We start from the raw sequence: 13,307 nt of genomic DNA, 5'->3' as shown, positions 1-13,307 counted from the left end.
TGTTGTTGTGTATAAGCATCAGTGACCTGTGACTGCTCTTAAGCCTCTTTTTGGTTCTTCTCCACAGACAGCGTGGAAGATGAACTGGAGATGGCCACTGTCCGGCATCGGCCTGAGGCTCTGGAGCTTCTGGAAGCCCAGAGCAAATTTACCAAGAAGGAACTCCAGATTCTTTACAGAGGATTTAAGAATGTAAGAACTTCCTTTTTGACTTTACCTTCACCTTCACTTACCCTCAGCAGAACATTGAGAAGTGAGAGGGAAGAAGGGAAAATAGATGGTTCTGTGAGGGCCCCATCATATGCACATTTCATATGGATCTTTCCTAGATGTGGATATCATCAATATCTGTTTAGACTTTGAGTCACTTTGGCATACCAGTGCTCACACAATGTGGGTGGACATTAAACAATGATAAGTACAGAAAAAAGGCATACTCAATTTTGTTCGTGGTATGTTTTGTTTGGTTGGTTTTGGCTATAATGACATTGTTTCAGTAAGCTTCAATTCTCTCTTCATTACTGAACGATAGTCTTATGTTTCACTTGTATCTTGACAATAGATTAAGGCCCATCAAAGAACACCATTCCTAGCATTGGAGAAAAGTCACTATAAGTTTCTAAAAAAACATGCTACCAATGACTGTAAACACAAGTGTCTGTAGGAAGGTAGTCCTTACATCTGGTTCTTTGTAAACCAGGTGAACCTATGATTCTCCTTCCTGAGTGCATCATCTTCAAAAGGAGTGATAGTTCGTGCATACCAGAGAATGAGGGTGAGAGACAATGATGGTTCAGACAGTTGATCAGGGACATACTATTGGTACGTGTTTAGTATTAAGATAGATTTTGTAGGTTATTCGAAAGCCAGAGAAGATATTCAAGGAGCTTCTGGTCTATATAGGGACAGACTTGTCATGAATTTATTTGAAAACAGTTCACCCCTGCGGCGCCTGGCTGGCTCAGTACGTAGAGCATGCTACTAAATCTCAGGGTTGTGAGTTCAAGCCCCATGTTGGGCATGGTGCCTACTTAAAATAAATAAATAAATAAATAAATAAATAAGGCATTTCATCCTTAAAAGTGTCACATGATTGTGCATCAAATGGCATACATAGGCCTATATGTATTATGTTCTTACACATTTGTAAACCTGGTAGCTACACAAACGGTGCCCCTTGTGATCCAAAATAAATTGCATTTATCCCTCCTAAAATCTTACCCCTAACAGCCTTGCTCCATGATCTATAGACTCTACGGTGTTCAAAGAGTTCTGCTAATCCCAGCCTCTTCAAATCTGACCATCTCAATTGCTACCTCGTTGCAACCTTATGCAGACCAAATGAGAAACTCTGCCTCTTCCATGGGGATTTACCCAAAAGTTTACTCAGAGAATACATAACACTACTGGACTTTTCAGAATATTTTTATAGGGTTCCAACATGCATATTGCACACAACCTCCCACAATCTCTTTGACTCCATGGGGTCTTTCCACCCCATTTCTGCTCTCACCAGTCTCCTGGCCTAGACTCTACATTTTTCTCTCCCCATTACTACTCTGAAAACCTGGTACTCTGCTAATACCCAGGCCTTTGTGGGGGTAGACTGGGTGGAAAGAAGGGAGATGTCATGGAGATGCACACTTGCCCCACACAAACAGGATTCTCATTAAAAGGAATCTTGATGTGCAATCTATCAAGATGACACGTGTAAACAAACATGCATGAAGAGAAAGAGCTTTGAAAATGAGGCTAGAGAATTATTAGTTATGCCTATGATGCCCAGTGTGCAGAGAAAGCAAACACTTACCAAACACCAGCTGGAATGACCACTGGCAGCAACAATCAGATACAAAATGGTTGTCTAATAAAGGAGAATTTAATCCAACCTCTCATCATCCCTGCTACGTTATCACTCCACTGCTGTGACTGAAGGTCTCTCCGTTTGGAGTCAGGCTGCCTTTCATACCACTTTTTGCAAATTGAAATCAGGATTACTGCCATCATTAGCCCCCAGAGGCAGCATCTCTGCAGGTTGGTCTCCAAGCGGCACTTCACAGAAATTGCCTGGGTTCTGACGTCTGCATTTGTTTATTTTGTCTTTTATTTTCCTTCATTCTTGTTGCTCTCTTTTATTTTTGTCTTTGCTTACTTGTCCTCTTTTCTTCTTCTTCTCCCTTCCTCCTTCTTTTCCAGGACCCTTCTCCTTCCCCCTTTTCTACTTCTGATACCCACTCTATTTCCTCTTCCTGTGCTTTCTGCCTCCTTTCTACCTCCTCTATCTCTTCTCCTTGTCAATTCTTGTCTCTTTGCTTTCACTCCCCCCCCCTTGCCTTCCGCTTTCTCTTTTTCTCTGCTCTTGCGTTAATTTTTCTGTCCCACCCATCCTGCCGTGAGATCAATGTCCATCAGACCCGAATGTGCCCAGAGCATATTCACCTACTCCTTTCTGAGAAAGCCATCCAAAGTTTTCTCAGAAAATATTAATTTGATGTCTCTGATAAATCAAAGATAACTGTTCTTTTCATTTGGGGTTGTCTTCCTCTAGTCAAATGTCCAACTCTAATAAATATACCAGGAACTATATCAAGAGAGGCATGAAAGCAGGGCAGTAGCACTCATGTTTAGCATGATGCCAGCAAACTGAACCAGCTTAGCCTCTGAGAATGCAAACCAGCTACTCTTGGTTTCCTGAACACCAATTATCTCAAGCTCTTAAGATAAAAAAATCATTTCCATGGAGCCAATTGGGTTATTTATTTTTAATGAAACCTTTTAAAGCTCCTTATATTTTTATTAAAAGGATGAACTAGTTACCTACATCTAAAGACAGTCATACTTACATAAAAAAGGCTCACTATGACAAATCACCCCTGTTAGTAAAGATTGCCAGAGCCCCCCAATCTTTTCCCAGTGCTATATCCCTGATAACATTTCCCCATTTCCAACACAGATTATTAATAAAAATGGGGAGTGAGGGGTGCCTGGGTGGCTCAGTGGGTTAAAGCCTCTGCCTTCAACTCAGGTCATGATCTCAGGATCCTGGGATTGAGCCCCGTATCAGGGTCTCTGCTAGCAGGGAGCCTGCTTCTTCCTCTCTCTGCCTGCCTCTCTGCCTACTTGTGATCTCTGTCTGTCAAATAAATAAATAAAATCTTAAAAAAAAAAATGGGGAGTGAGAGAAAGGTAAGATAGTAGAGAGAATTTCTCAGCCTGTCACTCTGTTTTTCCCACTGAGTCACCCCCAGATTTTTATTTCTCTTACCACCTGCTAAATTGAGTCTCCAAAAGTAGGCAGCTGATGGAAATGGGGAATATAACATACTGTTTCTCCATCTTGAATGTGCCTTGGGATCAACTGAAGGCTTGCTAAAGCCCAGATTGCTGAGCTCCAGCCCCAAAGATTATGATTTAGTTGGTCTGAGATTGGGGTGAAGAATTTGCATTCCTCATAATTTTCCAGGTGATGCTAATGCTGCTGGTCTGGGGACCACTTTAAGAATCTTTAATTAAGACACTTTAAAGAATTAATTAAAGAATCTTTAATTAATCTTTAATTAAGACACCTTAAGAGTCACTGTGAAGATATCATAAGCTTTGGGTCACTCGGACACAGGTCATATCTTTTTTTTTTTTTTTCAGGTACATATCTTACTTGTTTAGGCAGCTCTCTCTGAATCAGTAGGCCGTCTCCTTATCTCCATAAATTGGGATATTGATACCTACATTTCCTGAGTTTTGTTTTGTTTTGTCGGAGTTTTGTCTGTTTATTTTTGAGAGTTAAGATAATAAACATGAAGTTCAATAAAAAGGAGTTAAAATAGTACTCTCCAAATAGTCAGACTCTGTTTTGTGTTCCATCTAAGTGACCAGTCATGATTGGCTTACATACTCCCACACCTTGTGCTGGATTTTGAGCTACATAACTATGTATTAGAAAGGATGCTGAAATATACAAGGTATTCTCTACATGTCAGTAGTCTCAAACTTAACTGCGTGTTGCAACCTTGCCAGGACCTTTAAAAATTACAAATTTGTTGGTACATGCTTGGTGATTCTGATGTAATTGCTCCGGGAAGAAGCTTGAACATCAGGATTTATAAAGCTCTCCAGCTAATTATAATGTGCAGCTAAGATTGACAGTCAATGAACTAGATGCATAAAATCCTAATCATAAGGTGGTTCTGTCACAAAAAGAATTGACCTAATTGTGATGAGTCCTATACTCTTGAATACCAGTGGTTAGACTGGCTATGTTGGGACTTAATGAGGTCTTTGGTGGGTTTCCACCCTTTGAAAGATGGGTAAGAGATCTTACTTCTGATGATTCTTACTCAGTTAAATCTGCAGTGATGCTCAATATTTTTTTTTCCTAAACTTCTTAATTGAAAAAAAAAATCACATTTAATAGAGAGCTAACAGAAAGTCACATTTGATAACTGCTGACCTGGAAGGTCAGATAAATATCCATATACATGATTCATAAACTTGATTTGTTGCTCTCGTTCAAGCCTAACTTCAGTTCAATTTTAGGTGATCATGAATGGTCTTCCGGGGCATTAAGTTTTAATATGGCTATGCCTCTTTGACATTTACTTTCATTAGTTAATAATTTACAGCATATTCTTCCCATTGTTTAAGGTAAGACATGGAAGTTAAAAGAAGTTAGATCTATTTGCTTTGGACACCTGGTGCCTTCCTGTCCCAAATCCTTCCCTGCTTCTTTTTCTTTCACTTCTTTGAATTATAATAGATCAAAGTAACCATTAGATTCAAATATATCTTTAAGGTATCACTTTAATGCTTGGTAACATCATTTTTCCCTAAAAATGCTAAGTGTTAATATCCTTTCTACCTGAAAACGAAGGATGTCTGTATTGGTTTTTTTAATTATGTGTAACAAAATATCACATATTTAGTGGCTTAAAAAACACTCATGCATCATGTCACAGTTTTGAGGATCAGGAGTCCAGAAGCAAATTAACTGGGTCTTGTGGAGGGAGTTTCACAAGGCTACAATCAAGGTATTGATTAGGCTGCATTTCTTTCTGGATTCTGGGATCCTCTTCCCAGCACACATGTTTGTTGGTTGAGTTCATATCCCTGTGTTGTATTTCTGAGATTCCCCACTCTCTTCCTGGCTGTCATTTTGAGGCCACTCATTTCCTGGAGGCAGCCTATGGTCCCTTGCCTATGGCCTTCTCACAGAATCTCTCATAATGTGCAGCTCACTTCTTCAAAGTCAGCAAGGGAGAATCTCTCTAGTCTGTTAAGGCACAGTATTTTATGATGTAATATAGTCATGGGCATGACATCTCATCCTACCACCTTTGTATATCCTAGCATTCGAGGTAAGGATTTTGAAAAGAATGTGACTTACTAGGAGTGACCATAGGTTGTGTCCATCACAGCAGTGTGCCTAGGGAGACAGCAACCCCCGAAGCCATCAGCTGAAGCAGCTGAATTAAATCTGAAGTCATAGCTCAAGCATGGTTAATCCCTACCCTCAGTGTTGTACTAAAATCCAGACCTCTTCTTGGGGATTTTGCCAATAGTGGCAACAAACTTTTTCTTGATTTCTGCAAGAGGTTTGATGTTGTGGCCAAAAGAACCAGCAGGAGATGAAAGTTTTTTGTTTGTGTGTTTGTTTGTTTGTTAATCGTTTTTTTTTTCCTATACCACTTGACGAGTTTGAGAACTCACTGCATCTTTAAAAATAGATGAGGGGAAGTGAGGATGAAATTATAGGGGTCTACATTTTTTACAAAGTACCTTTATATAAGAAGCACTAAATCCCACTTATGGTAGGGTGGGAGAGAGGAGGAGTTTAGCACATGCTTGAAAAAGAGCGGGATATGGTGTTTAGGATAGAGAAATAAGCTGCTAATTGCATAAGGCAATTGCTCTTTTATCATGAGCCCTCAGAGTTATTCTTGAGGCTTCACAGGCTGATTGTGTAACATTCAGTAAATCACTTCATCCCTGGCAGTTTCTGTCTCCCTGTCAGCAAATTAGGGATTAAGATCTTCTCTTCCAATCACAAAAGGGGGGTGGGTAATAATTGGTTTTGTTCTGCTCTTGAAAGACTCAGATAAAAGATCTCTCTTAAGTGCAAAGTATTACTCATGTACTTTAAAATCAAGGTATAAGAACAGAGTTAAAATGTTATTTTCTATGCCCTAGCAGGATTTTCTGTCAGACTTCCAGAAGCAGAGCTTTCTGAGAAGTTTGTCTACAGGTCTCAGCAGATAAACATGGCTGCCCTTCTGATTTCCAAATTCTGTCATGATAGAAGTGCTTTACGGGGTTCGAACCCTTAAACTGACATTTCCTACATTGGGCAGATGGTTTAGCTTCTCTGGACATCAAATTCTCTTTCGAAGATTCAGGCTATTAATGCCCACACAAGTGAAAAATGATGAAAAATATTTTGCTTAATTTCCTTCATTGAGAGTTTGCTCAATAGAAATTGGAGGCCTTCGGCTCTTTCCTACTCATTGTATTAAGTACAGAAGTAACTGAAATCACGGTGAACATTCTGGAACTCTGGAATTCTGGAATGTCATCTTGAAGTACGTTACACAAGAATTTATTAAATATAATCTGTGGCATTTGGATGATTTTTTTTTATTTTCAATTAATTACGTATCATGCTAAATTTTTGAAATCATATGGGGGACATAAATTGAAACACCTAAGTGTCTCATCTACAATCAACTCCCCATGATTTCTCACTGAAGATAAGTATGCTTAACTTTCTTCTTTATTCTCCTAGATATTCTTATGTGCATGTACTTATGTGTTTGCATAGGGATTCTTTTGCCACAAATGGGTTTGTTAATACATGTATACTACAGATTACTTTTACCTAACAATAAGCAATTATGAATATTTAATTTCATTTTCAAACAACCATTATACACAGGTTGGTCAGGAGTTCCCTGTTTGGGGACCCTTTGAGCCTGACGTAGTAATTAGTCTAGTGGGTTAGCATACCAGTTTTCAGCCTCTTCTTTGATTGCTTGGGAATTCCCACAGGGGAGGCAGTAGTTTCTGCACTGCCCTTCTACCCTATCCCTTTTCCAGAGAGGGATTTACTTTTTAAGGGCTATCCCATCACTTCAGCACACCAGTATCCACAACTGCCCCTTTCCTTAACAAAGAAAGACAGAGAGAGAGAGACATAAAAGTGGACTAAGAACCTTATTTCTGTTTAACCTATCAGTTTCCTAAAGACCATGACCTGAGGCTAATTCATCTTGATATTCTCTACTCCTAATTCCAAATGTGTGGCTCATTGTGCCACTCAGTATTTGGTTTTAGAATAAAAGTACTAGACCAAGACAACAGATAAAAGTCATCTTGTATCATCCATATAATGCCTACCTTCTAAAATAGCTTGTATGTTGATTAAATGAGATACATATTCAGGGGGCACTCAGGTTGCTCAGTTGGTTAAGCATTTGCTTTCAGCTCAGGTCAGGATCCTGGGATCCTGGGATCTAGTCCTGCATCAGGCTCCCTACTCAGTGGGTGGTTTGCTTCTCCCTCTACCCCTCTCCCCTGCTCACTTATCTTCTCTCTTTAAATAAAATCTTGAAAAAAAAAAAAAGAAGAAGAAGAAAAGAAAAGAAATACATATGAAGGATATTTAATTCTTGTTTGACTCCTAAACCTGTCTTTTCTCAATAAATGTTACCTATGTACCCAGTCACCCAGAAATCAGATGTCTTTCTAGATTCTTCCCTAAGAACATACTGCATCTGATTAATCACTAAGCTCAGTCAGTTTTCTAGTTTTTATCTCTTTCCCCTCTACCCCTTCCTTTTCCTCTACACTGCACTTGTCTCTCTTTCATCTCTCACCTTCATTACCACAATGGCCTCCCAATTTCCTGGACTCCAGTGTTATCTTCCTCTGAACCTGAGCAGCTGAAGGCATCTTTCTAAAGCACAAATTGGACCCTTTTGATTCTTACTTAAAACTAGTTAATCTCTGTCCATTGTCATTAGAAGATAGACTCAAGAGCCTCATGTACTCCTCAAAATATATTTGTTGAGTATCTACTTTAAGTTCAACCCTGAGTTAGAATCTAACCCTGAGTTAGATTCTCTCTGTACTATAGTGACCCAACTAACCCTTGCTTACTTTTCCAGTCTCATCTCTCACTATCTTTTATTCACTCTGCTTTAGCCATAAAGAACTGCCTGCTGTGATGTGATTCACCCTGAGAAATTCACCCTGCCCTTTTTTCCTGAAGAGAATGATATTCTCCATGACTCCCTTACCCGAGGCAAACTCCTGTACCTTCTCCACATCTCAGCTTAGATTTTACCTCAACATAATTTTTTCCATCATTCATTCTGTGAGTGCTAATATGAATCCGCCACTCAACTAGGTATTTAGGGAGCATTGATTAAAATGATGAGTAAGTTCTTTTAGAGCTTAGAGCTTATATTTTAATGGGAGTTGGTGGAGGCAGGGTTGGTGAAGGGGAGGGATGAGGCAATAAATAAACAATTAAGGAAATCCCTGGTGTGATCAGAATTGTGAAGAAATGTGTTATAGAAAGGTAGAACAGAGAGCTTCTTCTTTTTTTTTTTTTTTTTAAAGATTTTATTTATTTACTTGACAGAAATCACAAGCAGGCGGAGAGGCAGGCAGAGAGAGAGAGAGAGAGAGCAGGAAGCAGGCTCCCTGCTGAGCAGAGAGCCGGATGCAGGCCTCAATCCCAGAACTCTGGGATCATGACCTGAGCCGAAGGCAGAGGCTTTAACCCGCTGAGCCACCCAGGCGTCCCCAGATAGCTTCTTTTGATGCATGGCTAAAGAAGAGTTCCCTGGGGAGATAGCACTTAATTGAATCTGTAATACTAAGAAGGATACTGCCATCTGAAGGTCATTCCAGGCAGAGAGAACAGCCACGAGTCCTAAAGCAGGAGTGAGGCAAGAATGTTTGGAACCTGGACTATTTATTTTATTTTATTATTTCTAAAGATATGGAGAAAGTGCTAGTTTTAAAAGGGTCAGATATAATAGATTATAATGATTTTTTAAAAATGATTCTATGAGGCTGCTCTAAGAAGAATGGAATGTAGAGAGCCAAAGTAAAACAGGGAGACCCTAGAGAAAGAAGTCTCAGGAGAGTAAGGGAAGAAGTGTTGTTTAGACCAGGATGGTGGCAAAACATGGTATGTGGTGGAGGCTGAGCTGACACACCATTTTGATTGTTTGGATTGAAAAGTTGAGAGGAGTTGAAGACTCAAAGTTGACTCAAAGCTAACTTTGAATGATTTATATGTAGAAAACTTTATTTGACACCTTGTAGGTTAGGAGACCCTCCTTGGGTGTTCCCCACCATTGCATTGATTTAAGGACCGCTTCCCTATTCTAGAAGCTTCCCTATTCTAGACAGGTTCTGTATTACTATTTTTTTTTACCATAATAACATTAAATTTTCAGAACATGCCTTGTATGTAACATATAATCAATAAATGTTTGTGAATGAGTGACCCCAATCAAAAAGTGCAAAAAGATAAAATTTTTATCTTCTCTCACTTTCTTTTTAGTTCCCTTCACACACAGTCCTGTATTTGAGGGACTTAACACAACAAAGGTTTGTTTCTTTCTTATCTCCCAATCCTACATGGATCATTAAAAGTTGGATTCAGTTTTGTGGCTCTGCTTCACCTGTTCATTAAGGTTATTCCTTCCATCTTACGATTTCATTATTGTCTGTGGTCTCAGCACCCTCCACTAGGCCAACTGTGTCTGTTCCTTGGTCAAGAAAATAGAGAGAGAACGAAGAATACATGGGACACATTGGGCATGTCCTGGAGTGTCAGACATTATTTCTGCCAATATTCCACTGGTCAAAACTCAGTTACATGGCTCCATTTTACATTAAGAGAGGCTAAAAAATTTTTTGAAAGAAAGTAAAATTAAATTTTCTCTAAATTAGGGAATGGCATGGGAGAAAATTATGTCAGAGATTCCCAAGATCACCCCCAAGTTCAGTCTTTTGCCAGGAGGACTCACAGGATTTAGTATATCGTCATATTCAATGTTACCATCTGTTAGAGCAAAAGGATACCAAAACAAAATCAACAAAGGGAAAAGGTGCGTGGGATAATGTTTGGAGGAAACCAAATGTAAACCTCCAAAAGTGCTTTCCTAGTGGAGTCACACAGAATGTGTTCATTTCTCAGAGTCCACAGTCTCTCATGGTTTGTCTCTCACTCCGATTTCCCCCAACTCACTTTTCTCCATTTCCCAATGTCCTCTGTGTTATTCCTTATGTTCCACAAGTAAGTGAAACCATGTGATAATTAACTCTCTCTGCTTTTACTCAGCATAAACAATGAATTTTGTAATATTGAAAAAAAATTGAATTAAAAAAAAAAAGAATGTGTTCATTTCCCAAGCCATCAGTTCTTACAACATAGGTAAAATGCTATCTACCAAGGAAAGTCATTAAGTACTTAGTCCCCAAGGCTTTTACTGGGACTGGTCACATAGGCACCCTCTATCTAGCATGTACCTAAATTCTAGACCTCCAGAAGCAAGACAGGTGTTCAGCATAAACCATATTGTTTGCACAAACAATTCAGGTACAGTGAGCCTTTCTTATCAGGGAATGGTGGAAACTCTCCCAATTTCCCAGATTCTAGCTCTTAAAGACTGAATTGTCTGCCTCTAAAATTTATGTTATAGTTCTAATTCCCAATGTGGCTGTATTTTGTGATAGTACCTTTAAACAGATAATTAAAGTTAAATGAGGTCATAAAGATGAGGCCCTAGTCCTATAGGACTGGCATTCTTAGAAGAAGAAAAAGAGACACCAAGGAAGCAGGGCACAGAGGAAAGGCCCCTTGAGGACACAGCGAGAAGGCAGTCAACTGCAAACCAAAGAGAAGCCTCAGGAGAAGCCAACTCTGTGAACACCTTGATCTTGGACGTCCAGCCTCCAGATCTGTGAGAAAATAAATTCCTGTTCTTTAAGCTGCCCATCTGTGCTATTTTGTGATAGTGTCCCTAGCAGAATAGTAGAGCAGTTAAGGGCCAACTTTGCAAGTAGATCTTTCTAAGTGCAGCAGCCTCAGCCCTGTAATGATAACTTGTTTCTATACAAAAGTGCATACATTTGGGAGTAAATATGATAATGTGATTGGATGCCAGTTCTGACATTGGGCAAGATGGTTGGTCTCTCTGGGCTTCACCTATCTAATCTGCAAAATTAGAGAAATTATACTTCAGATGTCTTGCAAAGGTAATGAGTGTAAGGCACAGAGCACAGAACCTATCTTATTATAACACTCAAATTGTAGTTAGCATTATTCCTATGATCATTATCATCAACAACATTGTCATCCTGCTGCTCCTCTGAATTGTGTTATAATCAGAAGTGGTGGGGCTGGGAGAGGGGAAGACAAAGAATCTTAAGGAGGCTCCACACGAAAACCTGAGATCATGACCTGAGCTGAAATCAAGGGTCTGATGCTTAACCAACTGAGCTACCCAGAAACCCCTAGAAACTCTTTCTGTGAGTTTTGCCCCACACTCTAGCCTGAGGACAAATTTGGAAAGTGTGCACTATTTTGGTTTTATTTTACCATGTCAGTTGAATTCTTGGAGAAACTGATAACAGTATTTCTTATAATAATTCCTTCACTGAGATTTCATGAAAATCAAAAGAAACTAGATCATTTGTGATGTTTTGAACATATTTTTAATAATAATTATTTTTATAATTATTTAAAATTATTTAATTATTTTTATAATTATTTAAATTAATTAATAATATTTTTAATTAATTTAATTTAATTAATAATTTTTAAGAAACAACTTACATAAAAGCAACTCTTATAAAGGCAAAAAGACTCTGAAAGCATTTCTAAAATCTTTAAGATGGTTTGTCCATTTACACACAACAATTCTATAAGTTCAAATTTCATTTTTCTTTTAAGTCACAGGTGAGCTTGTCCGTTCTAGTGGGGCAGTTCTGCTCCCTCAGGACATTCCCAAAATGCAGGGTTCTTCCCACAAATTGCCCCACTCTCCCTCTGCTTGGCGGATGTCTCTATCTGCATTATGTAAACTAGGTCACTTTCATCTCTATGTCCTGAGGGATGGTGAAAGAGCCAAAGACCAGGGGCAGGTGACTTGCTTTAATTTAGAGATCACATGAAAGTTATATACATAACTTCCACTTACATTCTATGGACTCACTGGTCACATGAATCACCCTTAGGAAATGTGGTGTCTGGCTAGACTAAGCTGTGAATAGGTAGGAGGAGAAACTACCTTAGGGAAACAACTAGCACTCTGCCAAAGTCAATAAAACCTCCTTCCCCTTAATTTTCTAGAGAATATCCTAAATATTTCCTAAGTTAGTCCAGCTAATCCTTCTAACACAAATTTCTTAGTCTCAGAGCAATGTGTCAACTGTTTCTTCAAACTCGTATATCCCTTAACAGATCAAGATTTTAGAAATAATAATAATAATAATAATAATATTATAGTGAAAGTTATTGTGGCTGTGGTTGTGGTTGAAGGAGAAGGGATGAAACCAACCAGGTGGGCATGAAGACTTATTAAGTCTGTCTTCTGAATGCTTTGAGGATTCCGACTTCCTCGGCACTATACATCAGAACTGAATAGACAACAAGCTCAAAAGCAGTTTCATCCAAGGAAGTTTGTGGATACAACATGTTCTGCAAGGAACTAGGTCCTTACACAGAACCCAAGCACCACGAAGTGGTAAGACTTCTGTGTGCATCAGGTTTGAATGACATTACTCTTCTCACTTTTTTTTTTTTTTTTTTTGGAAGAACTAACTTGTCCACAAAAAGGGGTCCCTGGGAGTCTAGTAAATAATTTTTTAAATTCAGCACATGCTCTTCAAAAAGCCCATTGTGCAACTTTGGAAGTTTTGTGGTTAACACTAAAAACAAATTCAGGGCACCATTCATCACTGTAAGCGGCCGGCAGGGAACCTACCTCATAAAGTCAGGTCATTTTCCATTTTTTTTTTTTTTTTTACAGTTCCCAGTTAAATGTGTTCATTAATAGAAGCCTAACTGGCAATTATTTTAGTGATCCTGGCAGGCATTCAAATCTTCATTAAAATAAAATAAGTTGCCAAAACTTTGGAAGTCTTTTCAGTGCTACATTTGAGTTGATGTGTGAGATCTGTGTTGATTAATTTAACTTGAGGGAAATATGAAGAGATGTGTCAAAGGAAATGAGATAGAATCTGTAATTTTTTTTATCTATGCACATTCTAATGAATTAGGCCTAATATGTGAC

General features: G+C 38.8%; 1 protein-coding gene across 4 annotated transcripts in view; it reads left to right on the top strand.

The window, feature by feature from the left end:
* The window catches only part of KCNIP4 (potassium voltage-gated channel interacting protein 4), a 1,128,645-nt gene that overhangs the window by 1,020,435 nt on the left and 94,903 nt on the right, over nucleotides 1-13,307 (top strand). For all 4 annotated transcript variants that reach the window (XM_004762695.3, XM_004762691.3, XM_004762693.3 and 1 more), the window contains one exon: nucleotides 68-192. In XM_004762695.3, coding sequence (XP_004762752.1) covers nucleotides 68-192 — 125 coding nt within the window. The remainder of the gene's footprint in view (nucleotides 1-67; nucleotides 193-13,307) is intronic.

The sequence above is a fragment of the Mustela putorius genome, unplaced genomic scaffold, assembly GCF_011764305.1.
Source record: "Mustela putorius furo isolate JIRA1106 unplaced genomic scaffold, ASM1176430v1.1 tig00000083_pilon_pilon_pilon, whole genome shotgun sequence".
Classification (NCBI taxonomy): Eukaryota; Metazoa; Chordata; class Mammalia; order Carnivora; family Mustelidae; genus Mustela; species Mustela putorius.
Note: the sequence above shows the minus strand (reverse complement) of the source record. Positions and strands in the feature narration are given on the sequence as shown.